Source organism: Python bivittatus, unplaced genomic scaffold, assembly GCF_059951505.1.
Source record: "Python bivittatus isolate LINGU-HERP-01145 unplaced genomic scaffold, Pbiv_v1 ctg000610_np1212, whole genome shotgun sequence".
Lineage (NCBI taxonomy): Eukaryota > Metazoa > Chordata > Lepidosauria > Squamata > Pythonidae > Python > Python bivittatus.
Genome location: NW_028277088.1, coordinates 34,339,685 through 34,359,625, shown reverse-complemented (window position 1 = coordinate 34,359,625; position 19,941 = coordinate 34,339,685). Strand labels below are relative to the sequence as shown.

At 37.7% G+C, this 19,941-nt stretch overlaps 1 protein-coding gene across 1 annotated transcript in view; it reads left to right on the top strand.

The window, feature by feature from the left end:
* The window catches only part of RFTN1 (raftlin, lipid raft linker 1), a 111,579-nt gene that overhangs the window by 47,681 nt on the left and 43,957 nt on the right, over positions 1 to 19,941 (top strand). The window contains exons 4-5 of the mRNA XM_007436295.3: positions 233 to 341; positions 17,371 to 17,701. Coding sequence (XP_007436357.1) covers positions 233 to 341; positions 17,371 to 17,701 — 440 coding nt within the window. The remainder of the gene's footprint in view (positions 1 to 232; positions 342 to 17,370; positions 17,702 to 19,941) is intronic.

Below are 19,941 nucleotides of genomic sequence, written 5' to 3'. Positions count from 1 at the left end.
AACAAACTCAGTTTCTTTGGTAACTCAAACAGGGAGAATAGTTGCTGTTGGGTGTTGGTGAATGCTGGTGTGTCACCCAAAACATTGTGGCGTATCACCTTTGACACGTGTGTCATAGGTTTGCCATCACTGCCCTAGGAACTAAAATCAATCTAAGTTATATATTCCAAACTTTGCATAAAACTTCATAATTTTGTTGCTATGTCATAATTGAGAGCTCTTTTCTTTTTAGATCTTTGCAAAAGGAACCTGCCAATGAAGGGAATACTTTGGAGATAGAAAGTTGCTTCTTCTCAGATCAACTTCCAGATAAATCAAAAATGCCAGACCTTATTAAGAAAGTAAGTTGATAGAAAATGCTTGCAAAATAATAAAATGTGAATGCAAAACCATGAACAGGAAGGCCACTGGGATTTACTAAATCTATAGAACCCATTGCATTTCTTTATTTAAGTTAGCCATGCAATTTAAATAAATATTATAACAACAACAAGAGTTACCAAATTCTAGTTTTCCAAATTTATTCAAATTGCGATTTCGTGGACATGTCTAACTTTCTTGGCAACAACGCAGAGCCTTCTTCCAGGATGTTCTTTCAATTTCCCAATCTAATCTGCGCCCTTGGTATCCAAGTTCTAAGCAAATCCAGCCCTGCTTAACTTTTTCATAGCAACCAAGGTCAGCTAGATCCTGCCACCCAATTGAGCACAGCAATCTGATTGCTGTGCAACAACTCCTTCCCCATTCTTTGTATAAGAAAAGGACAGATACATTCAGCATCTTTAGGGTGCACAGAACAGAAATAAGTTTAATAGAAGTTAATATGATGCAATTGATTTAAAATCTCATAGATTATCCTGTAAAAAAAGCAGAATCTTCTTTCACAGCTGAGTTCTATAACAACTTGCTTTTAAATTTGCAAGCTCTGCAGACCTTCCTAACTTTTCCAAAGTAGGTTCTCTTTTCTTGGCCCTGCTGAATTGTTGGAATCATTTGAGAGAACTCAGCTCATCCTGTAATGCTACATACCCACTGAGTGTGCTTTGGAAAGCAAATGCATAGAAAGAGCAATTGCCACACCCTGTTGCAGGCATTTATTTCCAAGGCTGTTAATAGCACAATCTGTTACAACAGCATGGGTTGCAGATGCATTTTAACTGAGGGAAAGAGATAATGTCTGCCATGTATATGTACAGTATATGTTTTACAGGGAATAAAGTACAGAACAGAGAAATGTCTGTACTTACAAAGCAGAAGTACTTAAACCGAAGCAGTCTTTTCAGCCACATTTCCTTTGGTTTTTATACTTTCAAATTTATTGGTTAAACATTTTAATTTCTTGCTTTCAGTCCAACAGGAAACTAGTCTAGCACAAGTCTTAAGCAGTAATAGAATCATAAAAATGAAAATGGGTAAGAATGTACTATTGCTACGTTGAACATACTTTCAGTATGCTAATCACGCATTACAAAGGTTTAATTAAAAAAGATCCTCATACATGTTTTGTATTTTTAAATTAACCTAAAGCAGTTTATTTCAAATAATGAAATTTAAAGTGTTTCAGTTGTGTAAGTATAAATGTCCAAGATGATCATGTTATAACCCTATTTATTTCTCAAAGAGTTTATTTAAGTGTTATGAAACTAAAGTTATTTCCATCCTCAAAAATATTCTAATACTTTACAATAAAGTCCTTTTGCAAAGTATTTAACTCAGTTCTTAGTTTGTTTTTTTAAGTGTCCAGAAAACAATATGTTTATTGAGCTTGATGTAGATATCTAAAACAAAGAAAAGAATGGACAGGAATGCTCCTATAGTATATAGTAATAATGTTTTGAAAGCATTTGTAAAACAAAAGAATTGTGGAAATTTTCATTGGGTACCATGGTGTAAAAATAAACATGCTCTTGGCTGTTTTTTCAAAATATGCCTGTTCATTTTTACTTTGCATTTTGCATTGATATAACAACATTGTGAATATAACAGGAGTGTTTCATGGCGTGCCCAGAAGACATGCTTGCTTTTAGCCTCTTTTCCTGGTAACTTTTTAAAAGATTCATCTTTCTGATTAAACTGAAAATAGATGTGGTAAACGATTACAGTGCATGACCCCAGCATTCCAGGAATTGTCTGAAGAACAGACATATTTGAAACTAGCATTTCCTATTTTGTATGTGCATACATGATTTGTTTAATATATTTTGCATACTTGAAAATATAGTGCTTGAAAACACAATGCAATATTTTTAGATTAAAAACACTTCAACAGTCAAAATCACATGTTTACCATGTTTTTTAATGCTCTGATCTAGTAGATCCATTATATCTTACATGTTGTACACTGTCCTGTGCAGCACTTTGGATTCACTCACCAGAGGTTATTTCAAAGCACACAAGAGCGTGAATATAGCACCTGTCTGCAACATCTTAAAGCCACGGTATACTTTCCTAAAATTGCATATCTGCATGCTCTGAAGCAGCTTTTGGAAACAGAATCCAAAGTACTGCACAGTCCTAAAATAAAACTCAAATGTACAGTAATGCTTGAAGGTTATAAGGAACATGTTACACTAAGCCAGACTAATAGAAATTTTAGCTTTTCCTTCTAGTTAGCCCAACTTGCAATGAATCCAAATCCTAGCACAGTTCCTGGTTGGTTGCTTGCTTGCTTGCTTGGATGTTGATTGGATGGCTGATTGGGCCAGCCTACTAATTAGTATGAACAGTTGCCCTCCATTTCAACCTGCTGCTAGTCTCAGTCTCAGCTCTTCCAGGGACACTCCAGTGATATCTCTGATCCAGCCCACCTCCCTTACCTCTTGTTTCCCTGTTCTTCTACTTTTTTCAACCTTGCCAAGCATTGTCATTTTTTCCCAATCCATCATCCACTTCCATTACATGACCAAGTATATGAATTTCTGCTTGTCAATTATTGCCATATAATTTCATGAATATACATAATTTTGTTGTTGTTGTATATTTGATACTAATAATTCATGATCTGTTTTACAGTCTGCACCTGAGAGTATCCAGTTTACTAGATAATATTTTCCTCCCCCTGTTTCCGTTTATGTAGTCAATTTGATTCTAGTACTATACTATACATTGGTGTAGGATCTGTGTTTGTTTATTAATTTATATTTATTTATTTACATTTATTTGTATGCTGACTGCTCAATCAATCCTACATAGCTTATAATTGTAAAACAATAAAACATAAATAAACCAGTTAATGCAACACCATCATAAATACATGCTCACCAAGCCCCACCAAAGTGTGGTCTGCCTATATAGCAGTCTCTTCTCTGAAAGCTCTGCGAAAAAGTGCAGTCATAATCATAATGATAAGAGGGTAGAGATAGGGATAGCTTTCTTTATATGTCTGTAAAATGAGCAGAGTTAATACTTGCTCCTTAACTGCGAACTACAAAGTACAGTGGTACCTTTACTTACGAATGCCCCTACTTATGAAATTTTCGAGATACGATCAGCTCCGTCCCCAAAAATTTACCTCTACTTACGAATTCGCATCGACTTACGAGCCATTTTCTGCCCGTTCCACGTGGTCCGCGGCCATTTTCCGCCCGTGCCACATGGTCCGCGGCCATTTTTCCGCCCGTTCCACGTGGTCCGCAGCCATTTTCCTCCCGTTCCACATGGTCCGCAGCCATTTTTCCGCCCATTCCACGTGGTCCGCGGCCGTTTTTCTGCCCCTGACACGTGGTCCGTGACCATTTTTTCTGCCCTGCCACGTGGTCAGCGGCAGTTTTTCCGCCCCTGACGCGTGGTCTGCAGACGCCAGAACGGATTAACGGTAATTACATTGAACCTTATGGGAAAATTTACTTCGACTTGCGACCAACTCGACTTGCGATCAGAGTCACGGAACGGATTAAGTTCGTAAGTAGAGGTACCACTGTATTAGCAGGAGCTGCATCATAAATACCCCCACTGAGGTATGAAGAATAAATGCCTCAAATTCCCACACCAGACACTCATAAACCTTGAAATACCATGCCCACCTAATTTATAAACTAATTTGTGTCTCCCTTCCCTAAATAAAACTAATGATTTCATTAGGCTAACATTAGGGTTAGGGTAAGAAATCTTAATAAAAGACAGGTCATTTTCGGGCTTCCAGGTGAGGTTCTATGGTGGACTAGACGACTCCAAAGTAGTGGAGATGGCGCAGTGATAGTGAATGGCAGCCAGTGGTGATTTCTGGGTGGCAAAAGTCTTTCTGGATGAAAGAGAGACTGGGAGATTGCCCACATGTGCCCCAGACAGCTGCTCCTCATGAGGAGAGTGCAGGATGGAAGTCTTGCGGTCTTCTTGTGAGTAGAGCAGCTGGCAGTCAAGGAGAAACAGTTCGCTCGCACTTACAATGCGCAGCCTTTTAAAAGACCTTAAGTTTGACCACTCACTTTCCTAATCACTTCAGGATATCTTGAGTTTACAGTTGAAAAGAGGTCTTTGAAAACAGCAGGACAAAGAACACTTCTCATTGAGTCAGCCTTCCTTCTGGATTACAAAAAGTGAAACAAAGAGGAAAATAATACTTTTTAAAACTATTTAAAATATCAGCAAACAGTTTAATCGAGATTTTGGCTAAGAAAGTTACAGGATAAAGAGGAAGGTATCAATCTGAAAGATAAATATTTTGGCAAAAGTGCTTTTGGCATTACTTGGAATTAATGAAAAAAAACAGACTAGACTTTCCTGGGAAAGATGGAAGTTACAAAATAAGGAGATAAGTGTAATATGAGACTGTGTCATCTAAACTACAGAAAGATCAATTGGACTAAAGCCTTAAGAGAATAGAGAAAGTGAAAGAGATTAAAAAAGAGAGAAGCCTGCTTTTTACCTTCATCTTTGTAATTGGCTTAGTCTGCTTAGTCTGGATGAAAGAGTAAGTTCTGCTGAGAAACAAGAGAATTTTAGAATTAGAAGAGCATGATCTGAGGTTTGGAAGGCATGGTCTTCTATGGTATGATAAAGGTTAATGTAGATTTTAAGAATCATTATATTAGAAGTGCCATATTGAGCATATGGAACAGATATAAACCCAGACTGTCCCAAAAATGCCTTTATGGGTCTCAGCACAAGAAGCATTTCACAGGAAAGAAGCAATAGATAAAGAAAAATGGTTAACTTATCAAGAATTATTAGAACAGGAACATGGGAAATATAAGATGAAATCAAGTGAAAAACTATGATAAAATGGACTAAGAATTTTGGACACAACATATTGATGGAACACTAGGAAAATATGTGGTTAAAAGGATTGAAATTTACATTGTTATAATTTAAAAGATAATTTTTATAAAATGATGTACCGTTGGTATATGACTCCAGAAAAATTGTCTAGAATATATAAAGATACTTCAGATTTATGTTGAAAATGTGGACAATTTGAAGGGTCATTTTAGCATGCCTGGTGGACTTATAAAAAAGCCAGAAATTTCTGGGTCAAATACATATAATGATACAAAGAATTTAAAAATCAACATTCAACTGATACCAGCATTTTTCTTACTGGGATTAATGGACAGTCAATTAGAAAAGAGCCGTGGAAGATTATTTTTATATATGATTACTGCTGCAAGAGTATTATATGTGGAAAAATGGAAAGACTCTGAAATACCTACCACAGAGGAATGGTTGGTAAAGATGACAAAACTAGCAGAGATTGAAAATTAATCTGTTTGATTAGAGAAAGATCAACAACTACATTTATTAGTGACTGGAAACCCCTTATGCACTTTTTGCTGAAAAAAGAGAAAAATGAACTTGTGATTTATGGCTTTTAAAATTAGAAAGGGTAGCTTATAGAAAGAAGGAAGTTATCATGTAACCTTAGAGAGAGGGCAAAATAAAAATGTATCTATAACCGCTGTCAAGAAGATCGGAAGCCACTTCTTTATAATCTTCCTTTTCCTTTTCTTTTTGTTTTCTATTTCTTTTTCTGTTTTCTTTTTTCACTATTTACTATTCTTTATTATCTTTTTTTTTCTCTTACAGTTCTATGTCATTAAACATTTCTGTAATAAAAATATATTTTAAAAAGATAGGTAATTTTCATTATGCTTTCTTGACTTAAGTTTATGGTTGCTACAAGTACATTGATCATCTTTAGCTTTTCTCTTACTGTCAAAAAAACTTTTTCCATTTTGAAAAGATAGAATTTAAAAATAATGGCTAAAAGTTCTGAACTTCACTAACAAGTACCAGTTCTACAGACACTCCAAAAAATATGAATATGCTTTTACATGATGTGCTGGAAGTCACTGGCTGACATAAAATTATCCACTAATCAACGTGCCTGTATTAGTGGGGGATTTTAACAGATGGCCCTCTCTCAAGATTAACTCTGGGCTTTGCTCACTGCTGTGCCTGAGCAAGCTTGCAAAAGGGCTTACCCAGGCAAAGTAGGAGCAAATTTTGACAGCTTTGCCTACATGGCTTGAAACCTTGATCAAAATAACAATGACTAGAAAGTGTGATTCACAGTTTGAGAACTCTTGTTATAGACAGTTAAGACAAACTAGTGAGTTAATTTTTTTGTGTAATGCAGTTTTTATTTCAGCACATACAACTGCTAACAAATCAGGTGGTTGCTAAATTAAGTTTGAAACTATACCCTGTTAAACTGGTGAACCAGATATTTGATAGTTAAGAGGAGGGGCGAAGTAGTATTCTCTCTACAGTGGCACTGCTCTTTTCGTTTTTTTCTTCATATTCATATTTGTGAAGAAAGAAGATCAATTGATTATGTGCCATCTTGTTAACCTTTTAAATAGGCCTTTTCCAGGATGATCTGTCCCCAGCCTGGCCCTTCAGATCTTCCCATCACTGCTGTAATTAAATCTACCCTCTTTGCTGCTGGTCAACTACTTCTTCTGTTTCCTTATACCATTCCAGCATTATAGACTTATCAAAAGAGCTATGTCTTTGCATAATGTGTCCAAAATACGATAATTTGAGCCTGATCATTTGTGTGAGTGTGGACTCTGGATTGATTTGTTCTGTGATCCATTTGTTTATTTTCTTGCCTACCCATTGGTATTCTCAGGAGTTTTCTCCAACATCAGAAACACAAGAATACTTTTCTGTCCTGCTTCCATACTTTTGCATTCATAGAGTGTCACAGGGAAACCCATTGCAGGTACAGATCTGCTTTTGTGAGTATAAACAAAATGGCATTTGAATATCTTTTCTAAGATTTTCATTGCTACTCTATCAAGTGCTAGTCTGTATTTCTTGACTGTTGGTTCCTTTATTGTTGATAGTCGATCCTAAAAGGCAGAAACTACCACTGCAGTATCTTCATTGTCAGTTCTATGGCTGGTTGCTACACCTGTTGCTGCACACAATCTTCTTTATATTTAATTTTTGTTCCCTTTTTTCCCACTGTGTTCCTTGCCTTTCATTACTAGAGCTTGCAGATCATTTGCAATTTTAGCTAGCAGAGTAGTGTTATCAGCATAGCACAGGTTATTGATGTTTCTTGCTCCAGTTTTAAAATCATGCTCATCTTCTTCCAATCCAGGATCCCTCAATATAAATTCAGCATATAAATAAGGCAAGAGTATACAGCCTTGTCTCATTCCTTTGATGACCTAAAGCTAGTCTGTTTCACCATGTGCCATCTGGACTATGGCGGCTTGTCCTGGGTTTAGGTTTTGCATGAAGACAATGATGTTAAAAACCAAACAATAACAAAGTAATATTAGTTATTATCTGCAATACATTTAATGATACATGATGTATTCAGAGATCTCAGAAATTAATATGTTAGCCTGGTTTGCATATTGGCCAAAGTAGTCCCTTGTTTAATTTTGGTTTATCGAATACATATTTGGCAAATGTATGCCACAGGCTAAGCCATAAAGTAGCTGTGTCCGTCCAATACGTTAAGCTAATATAAAACCACATAATTGCTTGGCACAATGCATGAACTTATCTGGAAATTACCTCTTGGAATTATAGACTGAAGATTATTTCATTACTTGTGGAAGTGGGTTAAGACCATTAGTTACTACCTATGTATCTTATTAAGTTAAAGACCCATCAGATTTGATGGGCCAATGAGATACAGAGACTTAGATGTCTATTCCACATTCTCTCAACTTTCTCTGAAACCATTCCCATAATCACAACAAAGAGTGGAGCCGTGGCCTCTTTTTCTAAGTCTCCTCCTGATTCCCATTTCATTAAATTTAATACAGCCTTCAATTGTAAAGTTATATCTACTGCATACATATTTCATCCTTAAATTTGAAGTAATATGTTGAACCCCTATTACCATTTTAACATTGTTTTAAGGTCAGCATGACTGATACTTACTTGCTTTTTAAAAAAGAACAGAAGTCAAGCATATCCCTAATAGAAATATTGTTGCCTCACATTTTTACTGCAAACTGGTAGGTCATTGCTATTCTTATTTTACAGATATGGTATTAGGGTTGAAGTTATGGAGACAAGACAAACTGTTTTTCCACAAGAAGGTAATGATGTGAGTCAGTGCTTTATTCTTATTGTACAAATAAGGAATTCAGTCTGAAAAATATAAGACTGGCATTTTGCTGAGTTGGGAGTTTGAATCATCATGTTAGATCAAAGCACAATGATTTTGCCCATTCTCCCTTCCATATCAGGCTAAGCCTATGGAATATTTCTGGAAAACAACTAATATTCATTCCTGTTGCTCAATACTTTCTTGGTGTTGGGAAGGGTGGTTGACAAAAATATGCCACAACCTGGTTTGTATTGTGTTCAAAGATGCAATCAAGTCTCTGGTTAACCGTAAATAAGAAAACAAAACTGTTCAACTTCAGATGTTTTAATAGTAAGCTTTCCAAAAAATTCTGTAAGTTACCCAGTGGCTAGGATTTATGCGTTTTATTTAGCATTGGGAAATCATTCCTTCATTATACTGAGTTGCTTTCTGTATTCAGTGAAAATATTTGAGTCAATGTGTGCAGATTATAAATATGCATAGCATCCAAAAATTATTTACAGTAGATCAGAGGCAGAAGAAACAAGGGATTCGGGGGAAGATAATTCATTTTCTCTACATTGATTCCATAATTATTTATTATTTTTTATTTTTTATTTATTTATTTATTTATTTACATTCATTGCTTTTGTTAGGGATTTAGCTTTTTTTCTCATGCTGTTATATTTATTTCTTAGAAATGCAAAATCTGCTGTGGTAACTGACACATAAAACCACACAATTTTGTATTTTTTTTTTACAGCCTAGAAAATATGCCAAAAGTGAATACCATTCTTCTTTAGCCCAGTTTATCGTCAAAGTGAAGGGTGGGTTTGATGATGATGATGATGTTGATAATGGATGACGATGATAATGATGATGACCATAGGGAGGTACAGTTTGAACATAAGAATTTAATTGCTATCTTGGATCATGCCAAAGGGCTCCAAGACCAACATTCTTTTTCTGTAGTAACTAACCAGTTGTAAATGGGAAACCCAAAATCAAAACACACGGATAATTACACCACATTTGTGTTTTGCAGCAACTGATATTCAGAGGCATGTGATCTCAGACATTAGAAATAATATATAGTCATCATGGTTAGTAGCATCTGATAACTCTTCCTTGCATACATTTGTCTAATTCTCAGTGCCACCCAAATTAATGCTATTACTGCACCAATTACTTGTGAAAAACTATTTTCTTTTAAAAGTCCTGAATTTCACACCGTTCAGGTTCATTGGATCATCTTGGTTTTATGGAGAGAAGGAGAAAAACTTTATTCTCCATATTGTGCAGAATTTTACTTCCAATATACTCTCTAAAGTGGTAGGGCTGAGCCTCGGATAATGAACGTGGAAGTCTCAGTCCTCCAAGATGTGCTGCTTGCCTTAGTGAGTGACTTGGAAGTTTCTGCCACCACTTATTTTCTAGGGAGGTGCCTTTATCAGGGGTTGTGATAGGACTTCCACACCTTGTGTGCTTTACAAGTAAAAGGGAAAATTATTTTAAGTCGCTTTTTAACGAGATGGGCGGTGACAAATTTGAGAAAGAAAGAAAAGAAAGAAAAAGCTTGCTTGCTTATTTATTTATTTATTTATTTATTTATTTATTTATTTAGCAAATGTATAAGGCCTATCCATATAACTCTGGGTGGTGAATGAAATAAGAAATGTTTCAAACCATTAAAAAAAAAAAAAAGTTGAGGCCCTGATTAAAAATCTCAAAATATACACACAACCTAAATCTATGCCAGAGCTCTAGTAACTAACATCTTATTTATTTTAGCAAATTTATATAGCCACCCATTTCATACAAGGTACTGTAACTCTGGATGGCGTTCAACAAAACCAACCATTAAAATCAAATATAAAGACTAATTAAAAATAAATAATCAACATAAGTAAGGGTAGAGGGTGTGGCGAACTCAGAAGTTTGGGGGCTCAGAATATGGTGGTGACAGATATAGGAAGGTGTAGGAGGCTGGGGGCAAGCCGCTCTCAGGGAACGAGCACAGTGTCTTGTACCAGTCTCATGTTCTGGCCCCCAGATCTCAACCTCAGTTCCTGGTCAGCAGGCCTTCAGAGGCCCTGGCTTTCGGCTGCTGCTACTGAATGGCAGGTCAGCCTGTAATAAAGTTTCCCTCATCTGTTATTTAATCACAGATGAGAAGGCTGACCTGGTGTGTATTACCAAGACCTCCCTGGGTCTGGGGGGAGGTTCCCCTCTCAGAAATGTGCCCAGCTGGGTTTAGGGTGTGGCATCAGCCAAGACTCCAGGTGGGGGTGTGGCAGTTGTCATTTGGGAATCTTTTATGGCTTTCAGGGGCACTGCCCCACAAGTTGCCAGATGTGAGACTGTTCCTTAAGTTGGGCTCTAGGGATCAGTCGGGACTGTTGCTGCTGTACCAGCCTCCCTGCTGCATAGCAACCCCTGCCTGCGCTCCTTGATGCTGTCTCAGGGCTGGCAGTGAAATTCCTCAGGTCTGGGAAATTTCAGTCTGCCTTCCTTAGGAGTGGGGTCTAAGGTGGCTCAGGAGTTCATGGACTTTCCCAGGTCATCCAGGACCCAATAAGGGACAGTGGTCACACACCTGATCTGGTTTTCTTATTGGAGCAGTGGCAAAGTGATCTGGAATTGGGGGAGCTCTTTGTGGCTCCTCTGGCATGGTCAGATCATGAATGCCTGGGGGAGCCAGATCTTCCCAGCCTTCTGAGCGGCCAGTAGAATCAGGGCTTTCCATATCTCTGGAGGCAACCTATGTTCCTTAGGGCAAGCACCATGGCAGAGAAGGCATGCTTCAAGGGACCGACCAGGTGACATTGCTTCACCAAGGAGACCTGGAGCATGCCTATTCTGCCAGGTCTGGTGGGACAGGTGGAGACTATTGGGGAGAGGCAGTCCCAACCAGTAATCTGAATCCAGCTATATAAATGACACCTCCTGACCCTGTAGTGTTGAAGTATATGCTAGGGCTAGGGAAATCAGTTCCTCTTCCCTTTTGGGGAAATAGACTAATTTCACTCAAGGTAAATAAAATCAAACTTTTAATTAAATAAAATCAATGAAATAAAATCAAAAGAGAATATAACATACCCCTTTGGCTTTAAATAGTCACAAGCAGTGCCACATTGAATGGCAAACGAGATAAAATATAGAGTAGTTCAAATCTCAGAAAGCAACTTAAAGGGATCTCCCATAGAAAATGTATAGGAAAATAAGACACTGAAAAAAAGATGATGCTGGTTTGCTGCTCTTTAGCAATTCTCATATAAATAGATTCCTAGTTACATAAAAATATGAAATGACTGAGCTTGTATAGAAGCAATAACCACCAAAGACATAAATTAAATTGAAATACACATACAGAAAAAGAAATTAAATTTCTCACAGTTCTTAGCAAACCTTTTCTTGTTCTTCTAGATAATAGCCTACTTTTGAACAGATTTTATCTCTGTGCCAATTTATTACATACATAACCCTTTCTGGAAATTCCACATTGATTGACTGATTGATCGATCGATTGATCGATCAATGTGGCCACCCAACCTGAACACTGTCACTGGGTAGCTCATAATAAACCAAAACCAAATAAAAACAAAGTGAACAATTCCAATTAAAACAATACACAACCCTTAATCTCAGGCATCCCAGCAACTTCTGCTTGTATTTTAAAACTACAAAATATTTCCTCTCCAGAGGGCAGGGAAGGGAGAGATCTGTTGGCCTTTGTGAGCATTTGTGTGTATCTGTCCCTTATGAAGATATAGATTCCATATCTGAGATCTGTGTGTGTGTGTGTGTGTGTGTGTGTGTGTGTGTGTGCACGCGCACGCGCGTGCCTTCGAGTTAGTGTTGATTCCTGATGACTGCCTAGACTAGTTCCTGCAGTTTTCTCTGCAAGATTTTGGAAGTGGTTTGCCATTGCCTGTTTCCTAGAACTGAGTGAGAGTGACTGACCCAAGGTCATCCAGTTGGCTTTGTGCCTAAGGTGGGACTAGAACTCATGGTCTCCTGGTTTCTAGCCTGGTGCCTTAATCACTGCACCAAACTGGCTCTCTATCCGAGATGAGGGAATGTAGATTGAAATTTTGTTGTTGTTCAGTCGTTAAGTCGTGTCCGACTCTTCGTGACCCCATGAACCATATTGCGCCAGGCCTTCCTGTCCTTCACTGCCTCCCTGAGTTTGCTCAGTTTCATGCTCATTGCTTCAGTGATGCTATCTAACCATCTCATCCTCTGCCGTCCTCTTCTCCTTTTCCCTTCAATCTTTCCCAGCATCAGGGTCTTTTCCAGAGTCCTCTCTTCGCATTAGGTGACCAAAGTATCTGAGCTTGAGCTTCATTATCAATCCTTCCAATGAGCAATCAGGGTTGATTTCCTTTAAGATTGACTGGTTTGACCTCCTAGCAGTCCAGGGGACTCTTAAGAGTCTTCTCCAGCACCACAGTTCAAAGACATCAATTCTTCGGCAGTCAGCCTTCTTTATGGTCCAGCTCTCACAGCCATACATTACTACTGGAAAAACAATAGCTTTGACTATGCGGATCTTTGTCGGCAAGGTGACATCTCTACTTTTTAATATGCTATCTAGGTTTGCCATAGCTTTCCTCCCAAGGAGCAAGCATCTTTTAATTTCATGGCTGCAGTCTCCGTCTGCGGTGATCTTGGATTTAGATAGATTGAAATAGGTGTCAGTGAATGCATAGTGGGAGCTTGTCAGTCCAGTCACCACATCCTCTTGCACATTAGAAGGCTGAAAAGGAAGGGAAGTCCATCTGGATATGTTACTTGCCCTTTTCTCTACCTTGTGATAATCATACCTCTCTCTGATCATCTGTATTCCAATTATGGCTAAATCTGCAGATTTTTATAAAGCTATTTTCAGTATCTTTCATAATGATTTCCATATGAAACTTGCTTTTTTCACTGATGCTACACACTGAGTCAACATTTTTATTCAGCTATCCACCATGCTCCAAAATCCTTTTTCCGGGTGAGTCACTGACATCAGAAATCCCAATAGTCTAGCAGTTCAAATTTTTTTGTCCCAGCATACATCATTTTATACTTGCGTATAATTGAACTGGATTTGCAATTTTAGTGGCCATTTCTCCAGTTTGGACTGTTTCTTTTTCAAGCTCTTCACTGTCCTTACTATAGCTAAGAATGCTCTTTTCTGTGGATTTCTGTATCAATACAAAAGTCCCATTACAAAGATAAATTAAGTCAACACTATGATGCTGTTCCTGTAAAGTACGTTGATAATTTAGAAAACATGGTCCTAGTCAGCAAGGTTCATGTATTTACTTCAGTTGAAAGAAATGTAAATAAGTTCAGAAGGTTTGAGATAGCTGGAAATTATATTTTTTTGCTCTTTTGATGGCAATATATAGAGATCTTTCTGCTCATGTTAGTAAAATATATTTTATTACTGAATATTTATTTATTTATTTATTTAATTTATACAGCCACCTATCTCAGACCAGTGACTCTGGGTGGCTAATAATAATAAAAACAGTCAACACTTAAAACAGTACAGAAAATTAAATATAAATATACTTAATACTGAGATCAGTGTAATACGGAATGAAGCCTCATGCACTTGCAAAACCATTTTTACTAAACTCACACATAATAGGGATAGTAAAGTTGTTTGATCTCCCCAGGGCTTTACTTGCTAGTTAATTTATTTCTTCAAAGTTCATTCAAAACATCCTGTTTAATTTGAACCATGTGTTATGAACTATTTTTCTATAATCATAGATGCCAATCTTCTGTCCTAAATACCTTTTCCTCTTTAATAATAAGGCTGTTATCCAATATATTGATTCAGGGTAAAAAGGATACATCAACTTCATAGTTATGCTATTAATTTTAATGCCTTATTAATATTAGTATGCTGTTGTAAGCAGGCTTGATTGTTGAATTAGATGGGTTATAAATAGAATGATAAATAACAGATGAAACAAATATTACATAAATGTGAATATTTCTTTCTGTTCCAAGGAAACTTTGGAAAGTTCCTTGATGAAATTTGTAATGATGGGTAAATTGCCCCAAACAAGCATACTGTGCTCTTCCTTGATTATCACATTTCTGCTAATGCTCTTACAGTTTTATGTAAAAACTTCCAAATCTTGCAAGATTTGGAGATCTCATGAATTATCAGCCATTTTTAAAAGAAAAAAATGCTTATTCTTTTGTTGAGTTTTGTTGACGCTGAGGTCTAATACTACAAGAGCTCTCACCACTTCCTTTCAGTTCAACAGCCATATGTACAGACAAATCAGAGGAACACCTATGGATCCCCAGTCTCAAGATACATAGCAGAAGCAATTATGCAACACCTAGGAAGTATGGTTCTTCCTAAAATCAAACTCAAAATATGGATTAGATATGTTGTTGATACACATGTCAAGGATGTAAGATAAACCAAATTGATAATGTCCTTCACGCTCAATAACACATACCCAGGGATCAGATGCACTATAAAAATGGAGAAAGATGGCAAACTCCCACTCCTGGACATCCTCATCACCACACTGAGTGATGTTAACTTGCAGACCCAAGGTTACAGAAAACCTACCCATATTGACCAAATCCTTAACTTCCATTGCAAACATACAGCACAGAAATCATAAAAGTCGTGCCCAAATAGCACATGTTAGTTACTGGCTCAAACTAATTTTCAACCCAAGCTATCTGGCTTCTTTGACTCTCCAAGACAAATACCAGATTTCTTGGTAGAAATTACTTGGTGCCACCTTAAGCCATTGTGGATTTTCCCTGATTGTATTGATTCCAATGAGATTTGATCAGGCCAAAGAATCTTTCAAGCAACATGCCAGATATATGGCCCTGCAAGGTCTTAGCCAGGTTCCACCATATATTAATTCTGTGAGCCCATAAAAAAGTGTGGCTCCTGCACATTACCCGTACAGTATTGTCCCCAAAAACACCAGAAGAGCTTTTACACTTTCCCCCTTGTAATGCCCTTCCCTCCACCTTTTTGGAGAGAAGGTCCTGTAACATACCAAAAGAGCTGCAGCTCTACCCTTGTGATAAGAAGGAAATTGAAACTCTGGGTCATGCATTGCTGCATTGCCTTTTTTATAGAAACCTATGAGATATGTATATTTCCTCATTTACAATACAATTCCCGGGCAGGTTGGAGGCTGATTACTTAAATACTAGCTGATCAGGAGATGGGGATTTCACTGTAGCCCAGTTCTGTGTTAGAGCTGTGATTGCATACAAACAACTCCAAGTGATGTGATGCTGAGCCTTACCTAGTCCCCATAACTCAGTATATCCTATTTTTCCCTCTGTGGCTGGCTGGAGAATTCTGGGAGTTGAAGTCCACACATCTTAAAGTTGCTGAGATTGAGAAACACTGATCTATAGTTATCTACCTTAATTACTTAAATTATTCAGACTACTGATTTTAATTTTATAAGCCTCTCCATGGTTTTAATCCCTGTATTTTGTAATTTTATGCAAATAGCTTTAATTTTTACTTTATTTTATTCTATCAATATGATATTTTATTTTTACTTCTATTAGAGTGATTGTTATTAGTTTTATGCTGGTCTACAACTGAAATAAACAATAAGCAAATAAATCATAAAAACCCTCATCAACAGATCAACATACACTGCAACTCGCCAACTTTCAGAAAAGCTGAACTCAAATACCTCAATAGCGTATTCAAGAAAAACAACTCCCCCTCCCGCCATTTCATTAAAAAAAACGCACCAGGAAACAAAACAACCAAAGGACAACTTGAACAACTAAAACTAAAAGACAATCCAGACACTGCCGCCATAACACTTCCATACATAAGAAATGCGTCAAAACATGCCAGCGGATTATTCATGAGGCATCACTGTGACCCACACACCCATAAAAACACTACAAAAATTTTGTGTAAACCAAAAGATCAAGAAAGAACTGGCATCATATACCGAATCAGCTGCCCAGATTGCAACCAGTGTTACACGGGGCAAAGTATTCCCCAACTCGGTTGCTGGGAATTATGAGGGTTAAAATTTAACTCATCCAAAACATACCAGAAGGAGGAAGGACGTACTAGAGGAGGAGTAAGAAGATCTGATAGCATATGTATGAATTTCTGAGCCAGTAAATTTTCACTAAGCAGGTTTTTTTTATGACGTGTAAAGTTTTTTTGATATCTTATAAAATAGGTATTGTTGCTGAAGGAATACTGCTGAATCTTTGTTTTCGCCCATGGGTTCGTCTTTGTTTTTGCCTTGCTCCCCCACTTCCTGTGCATATCTTCCCTCCATACTACTTATATAACCCCACACATCTGTTTTCTGCATTATTATAGTTATTTTCTGCATAGCTATAGTTTGCAGTTCAGCTTTCAGTACTACTGTAATATTTTCAGCAATGCTAATGTTTTTTCTCAGTATCTTCTGATTTTGTATTAAAATTTAAATAATTTATAAACAAGTACAAAAATTGGAGCAATACAGTCTCAGAGTTTAAGAGAAAAGTGCACTCTAATATAAGTAAGAAGCATACAGACTTTCATATACTGGGGACTATTCGCCTAACATAACATATGTTGCAAATCCTGTGCCTAATGACAGCAATCAAAGTATTTACAATCTATGCCTATTGTATTCTTCTCTATATTACAGTCTGTCTTTTTATTTTTAAAGAAGAAAACACTAATAGGCTTCTTTGGATTGTAGTATACCAATCTAATGAGACTTTTCATGTACAAGAGAAAAATCCAACCATAAAATAACGCTAGTTTGTCTGACATGCATTTCTTTAAAGCACTCATATTTCTCAAGGACATTTTGTAAATTAAAATATTATCTATCTTGATTTTATAGATTCAAGATGCTGCAAGTCGGGGCCTGAAATTTGTTGGGATAGTACCTCAGCATGTTTCCCAAATGAACTCCAAGAGTAGCAGTGCTGTAATATCTATCAGCAACAGCTCCAGAGAACTAAAAGGTGACAAAAATCCATTAGATATTCCTGAAGACTCTGCTTCATTAAATCTTGAAAAAGGAGACTGCGCTGATATATGCAAAGTCCCAGCAGCAGAAGAAGGAGGTAGTGACCAGCATGTGAACCCTGGTGAAGATCTAGGAGGTGAACGGGAGGTCACTGAGCATCTTAGCTTGAGCTCTGCTGGAGAACCTGGAGACCAACTTCAAGGTGAGCATGCAAGTTCTTCCTTAAGGCTATTGCAAGTAGGTTCGGGCTGCGTTCTTGGACGATTGTTTCATAAATGTAACATTTTGGAGGAATGAACAAATGCATTTTGCCACTTATTTTACTGATGACGACTTTATTTGCTATATAAAAGGTACATACAGTGGGGCAAAAAAGGATTTAGTCAGCCACCAATTGTGCAAGTTCTCCCACTTAAAAAGATGAGAGAGGCCTGTAATTTTCATCATAGGTATACCTCAACTATGAGAGACAAAATGGGGGGAAAATCCAGAAAATCCCATTGTCTGATTTTTAAAGAATTTATTTGCAAATCATGGTGGAAAATAAGTATTTGGTCAATATCAAAAGTTCATCTCAGTACTTTGTTATATATCCTTTGTTGGCAATGACAGAGGTCAAACGTTTTCTGTAAGTCTTCACAAGGTTTTCACACACTGTTGCTGGTATTTTGGCCCATTCCTCCATGCAGATCTCCTCTAGAGCAGTGATGTTTTGGGGCTGTCGCTGGGCAACATGGACTTTCAACTCCCTCCAAAGGTTTTCCATGGGGTTGAGATCTGGAGACTGGCTAGGCCACTCCAGGACCTTGAAATGCTTCTTACGAAGCCACTCCTTCGTTGCCCGGGCGGTGTGTTTGGGATCATTGTCATGCTGAAAGACCCAGCCACGTTTCATCTTCAGTGCCCTTGCTGATGGAAGGAGGTGTTCACTCAAAATCTTACGATACATGGCCCCATTCATTCTTTCCTTTACACGGATCAGTTGTCCTGGTCCCTTTGCAGAAAAACAGCCCCAAAGCATGATGTTTCCACCCCCATGCTTCACAGTAGGTATGGTGTTCTTTGGATGCAGCTCAGCATTCTCTCTCCTCCAAACACAACAAGTTGAGTTTAGACCAAAACGTTCTACTTTGGTTTCATCTGACCATATGACATTCTCCCAATCCTCTTCTGGATCATCCAAATGCTCTCTAGCAAACTTCAGACAGGCCCGGACATGTACTGGCTTAAGCAGGGGGACACATCTGGCACTGCAGGATTTAAGTCCCTGGCGTCATAGTTACTGATGGTAGCCTTTGTTACTTTGGTCCCAGCTCTCTGCAGGTCATTCACTAGGTCCCCCCGTGTGGTTCTGGGATTCTTGCCCACCGTTCTTGTGATCATTTTGACCCCACAGGGTGAGATCTTGCATGGAGCCCCAGATCAAGGGAGATTATCAGTGGTCTTGTATGTCTTCCATTTTCTAATTATTGCTCCCACAGTTGATTTCTTCACACCAAGCTGCTTGCCTATTGCAGATTCAGTCTTCCCAGCCTGGTGCAGGTCTACAATTTTGTTTCTGGTGTCCTTCAACAGCTCTTTGGTCTTGGCCATAGTCGAGTTTGGAGTGTGACTGTTTGAGGTTGTGGACAGGTGTCTTTTATACTGATAACAAGGTCAAACAGGTGCCATTACTCCAGGTAACGAGTGGAGGACAGAGGAGCCTCTTAAAGAAGTAGTTACAGGTCTGTGAGAGCCAGACATCTTGCTTGTTTGTAGGTGACCAAATACTTATTTTCCACCATGATTTGCAAATAAATTCTTTAAAAATCAGACAATGTGATTTTCTGGATTTTTTTTCCCATTTTGTCTCTCATAGTTGAGGTATAGCTATGATGAAAATTACAGGCCTCTCTCATCTTTTTAAGTGGGAGAACTTGCACAATTGGTGGCTGACTAAATACTTTTTTGCCCCACTGTATGAATGTATGTACTTTGGTACAAACAGAACTTAAGGGATATAGAATTACCGGCCTGTTTTGCACATGAAGTTAAAAAAGCCAATATTTGTTTAGGATAGTTATGGGTTTTTTTTAACATTTGAATTCATATATTAAACTCCCTTACCAAGATGGATGTTTACTGATATATTAAATATTGTAATAGTATTGTATTTATTTCATTCTTTTTCCTTGAAAGTCCAAGGCAATGTAGTGTATATGGGAATCTCCCCTAATTTTGTTCCCACAACAATAACTGTTGAAGAGAGTTGAGCTGAGAAAGACCAGTTGGTCCAAAGTCACCAAGTGATGTCTTTGGTCAAGTGGGGTCTCTGAGTCTAAATCCTTATACAATGGCAGGAAAACCAAGTTTGAACTGTAGCTTGAAAATAGTTTACAAATAACTTGCTTTTTCTGTGATTGCCGTTAAGTCTTAACCTGGAATTTTGACATGTTTCTGTGC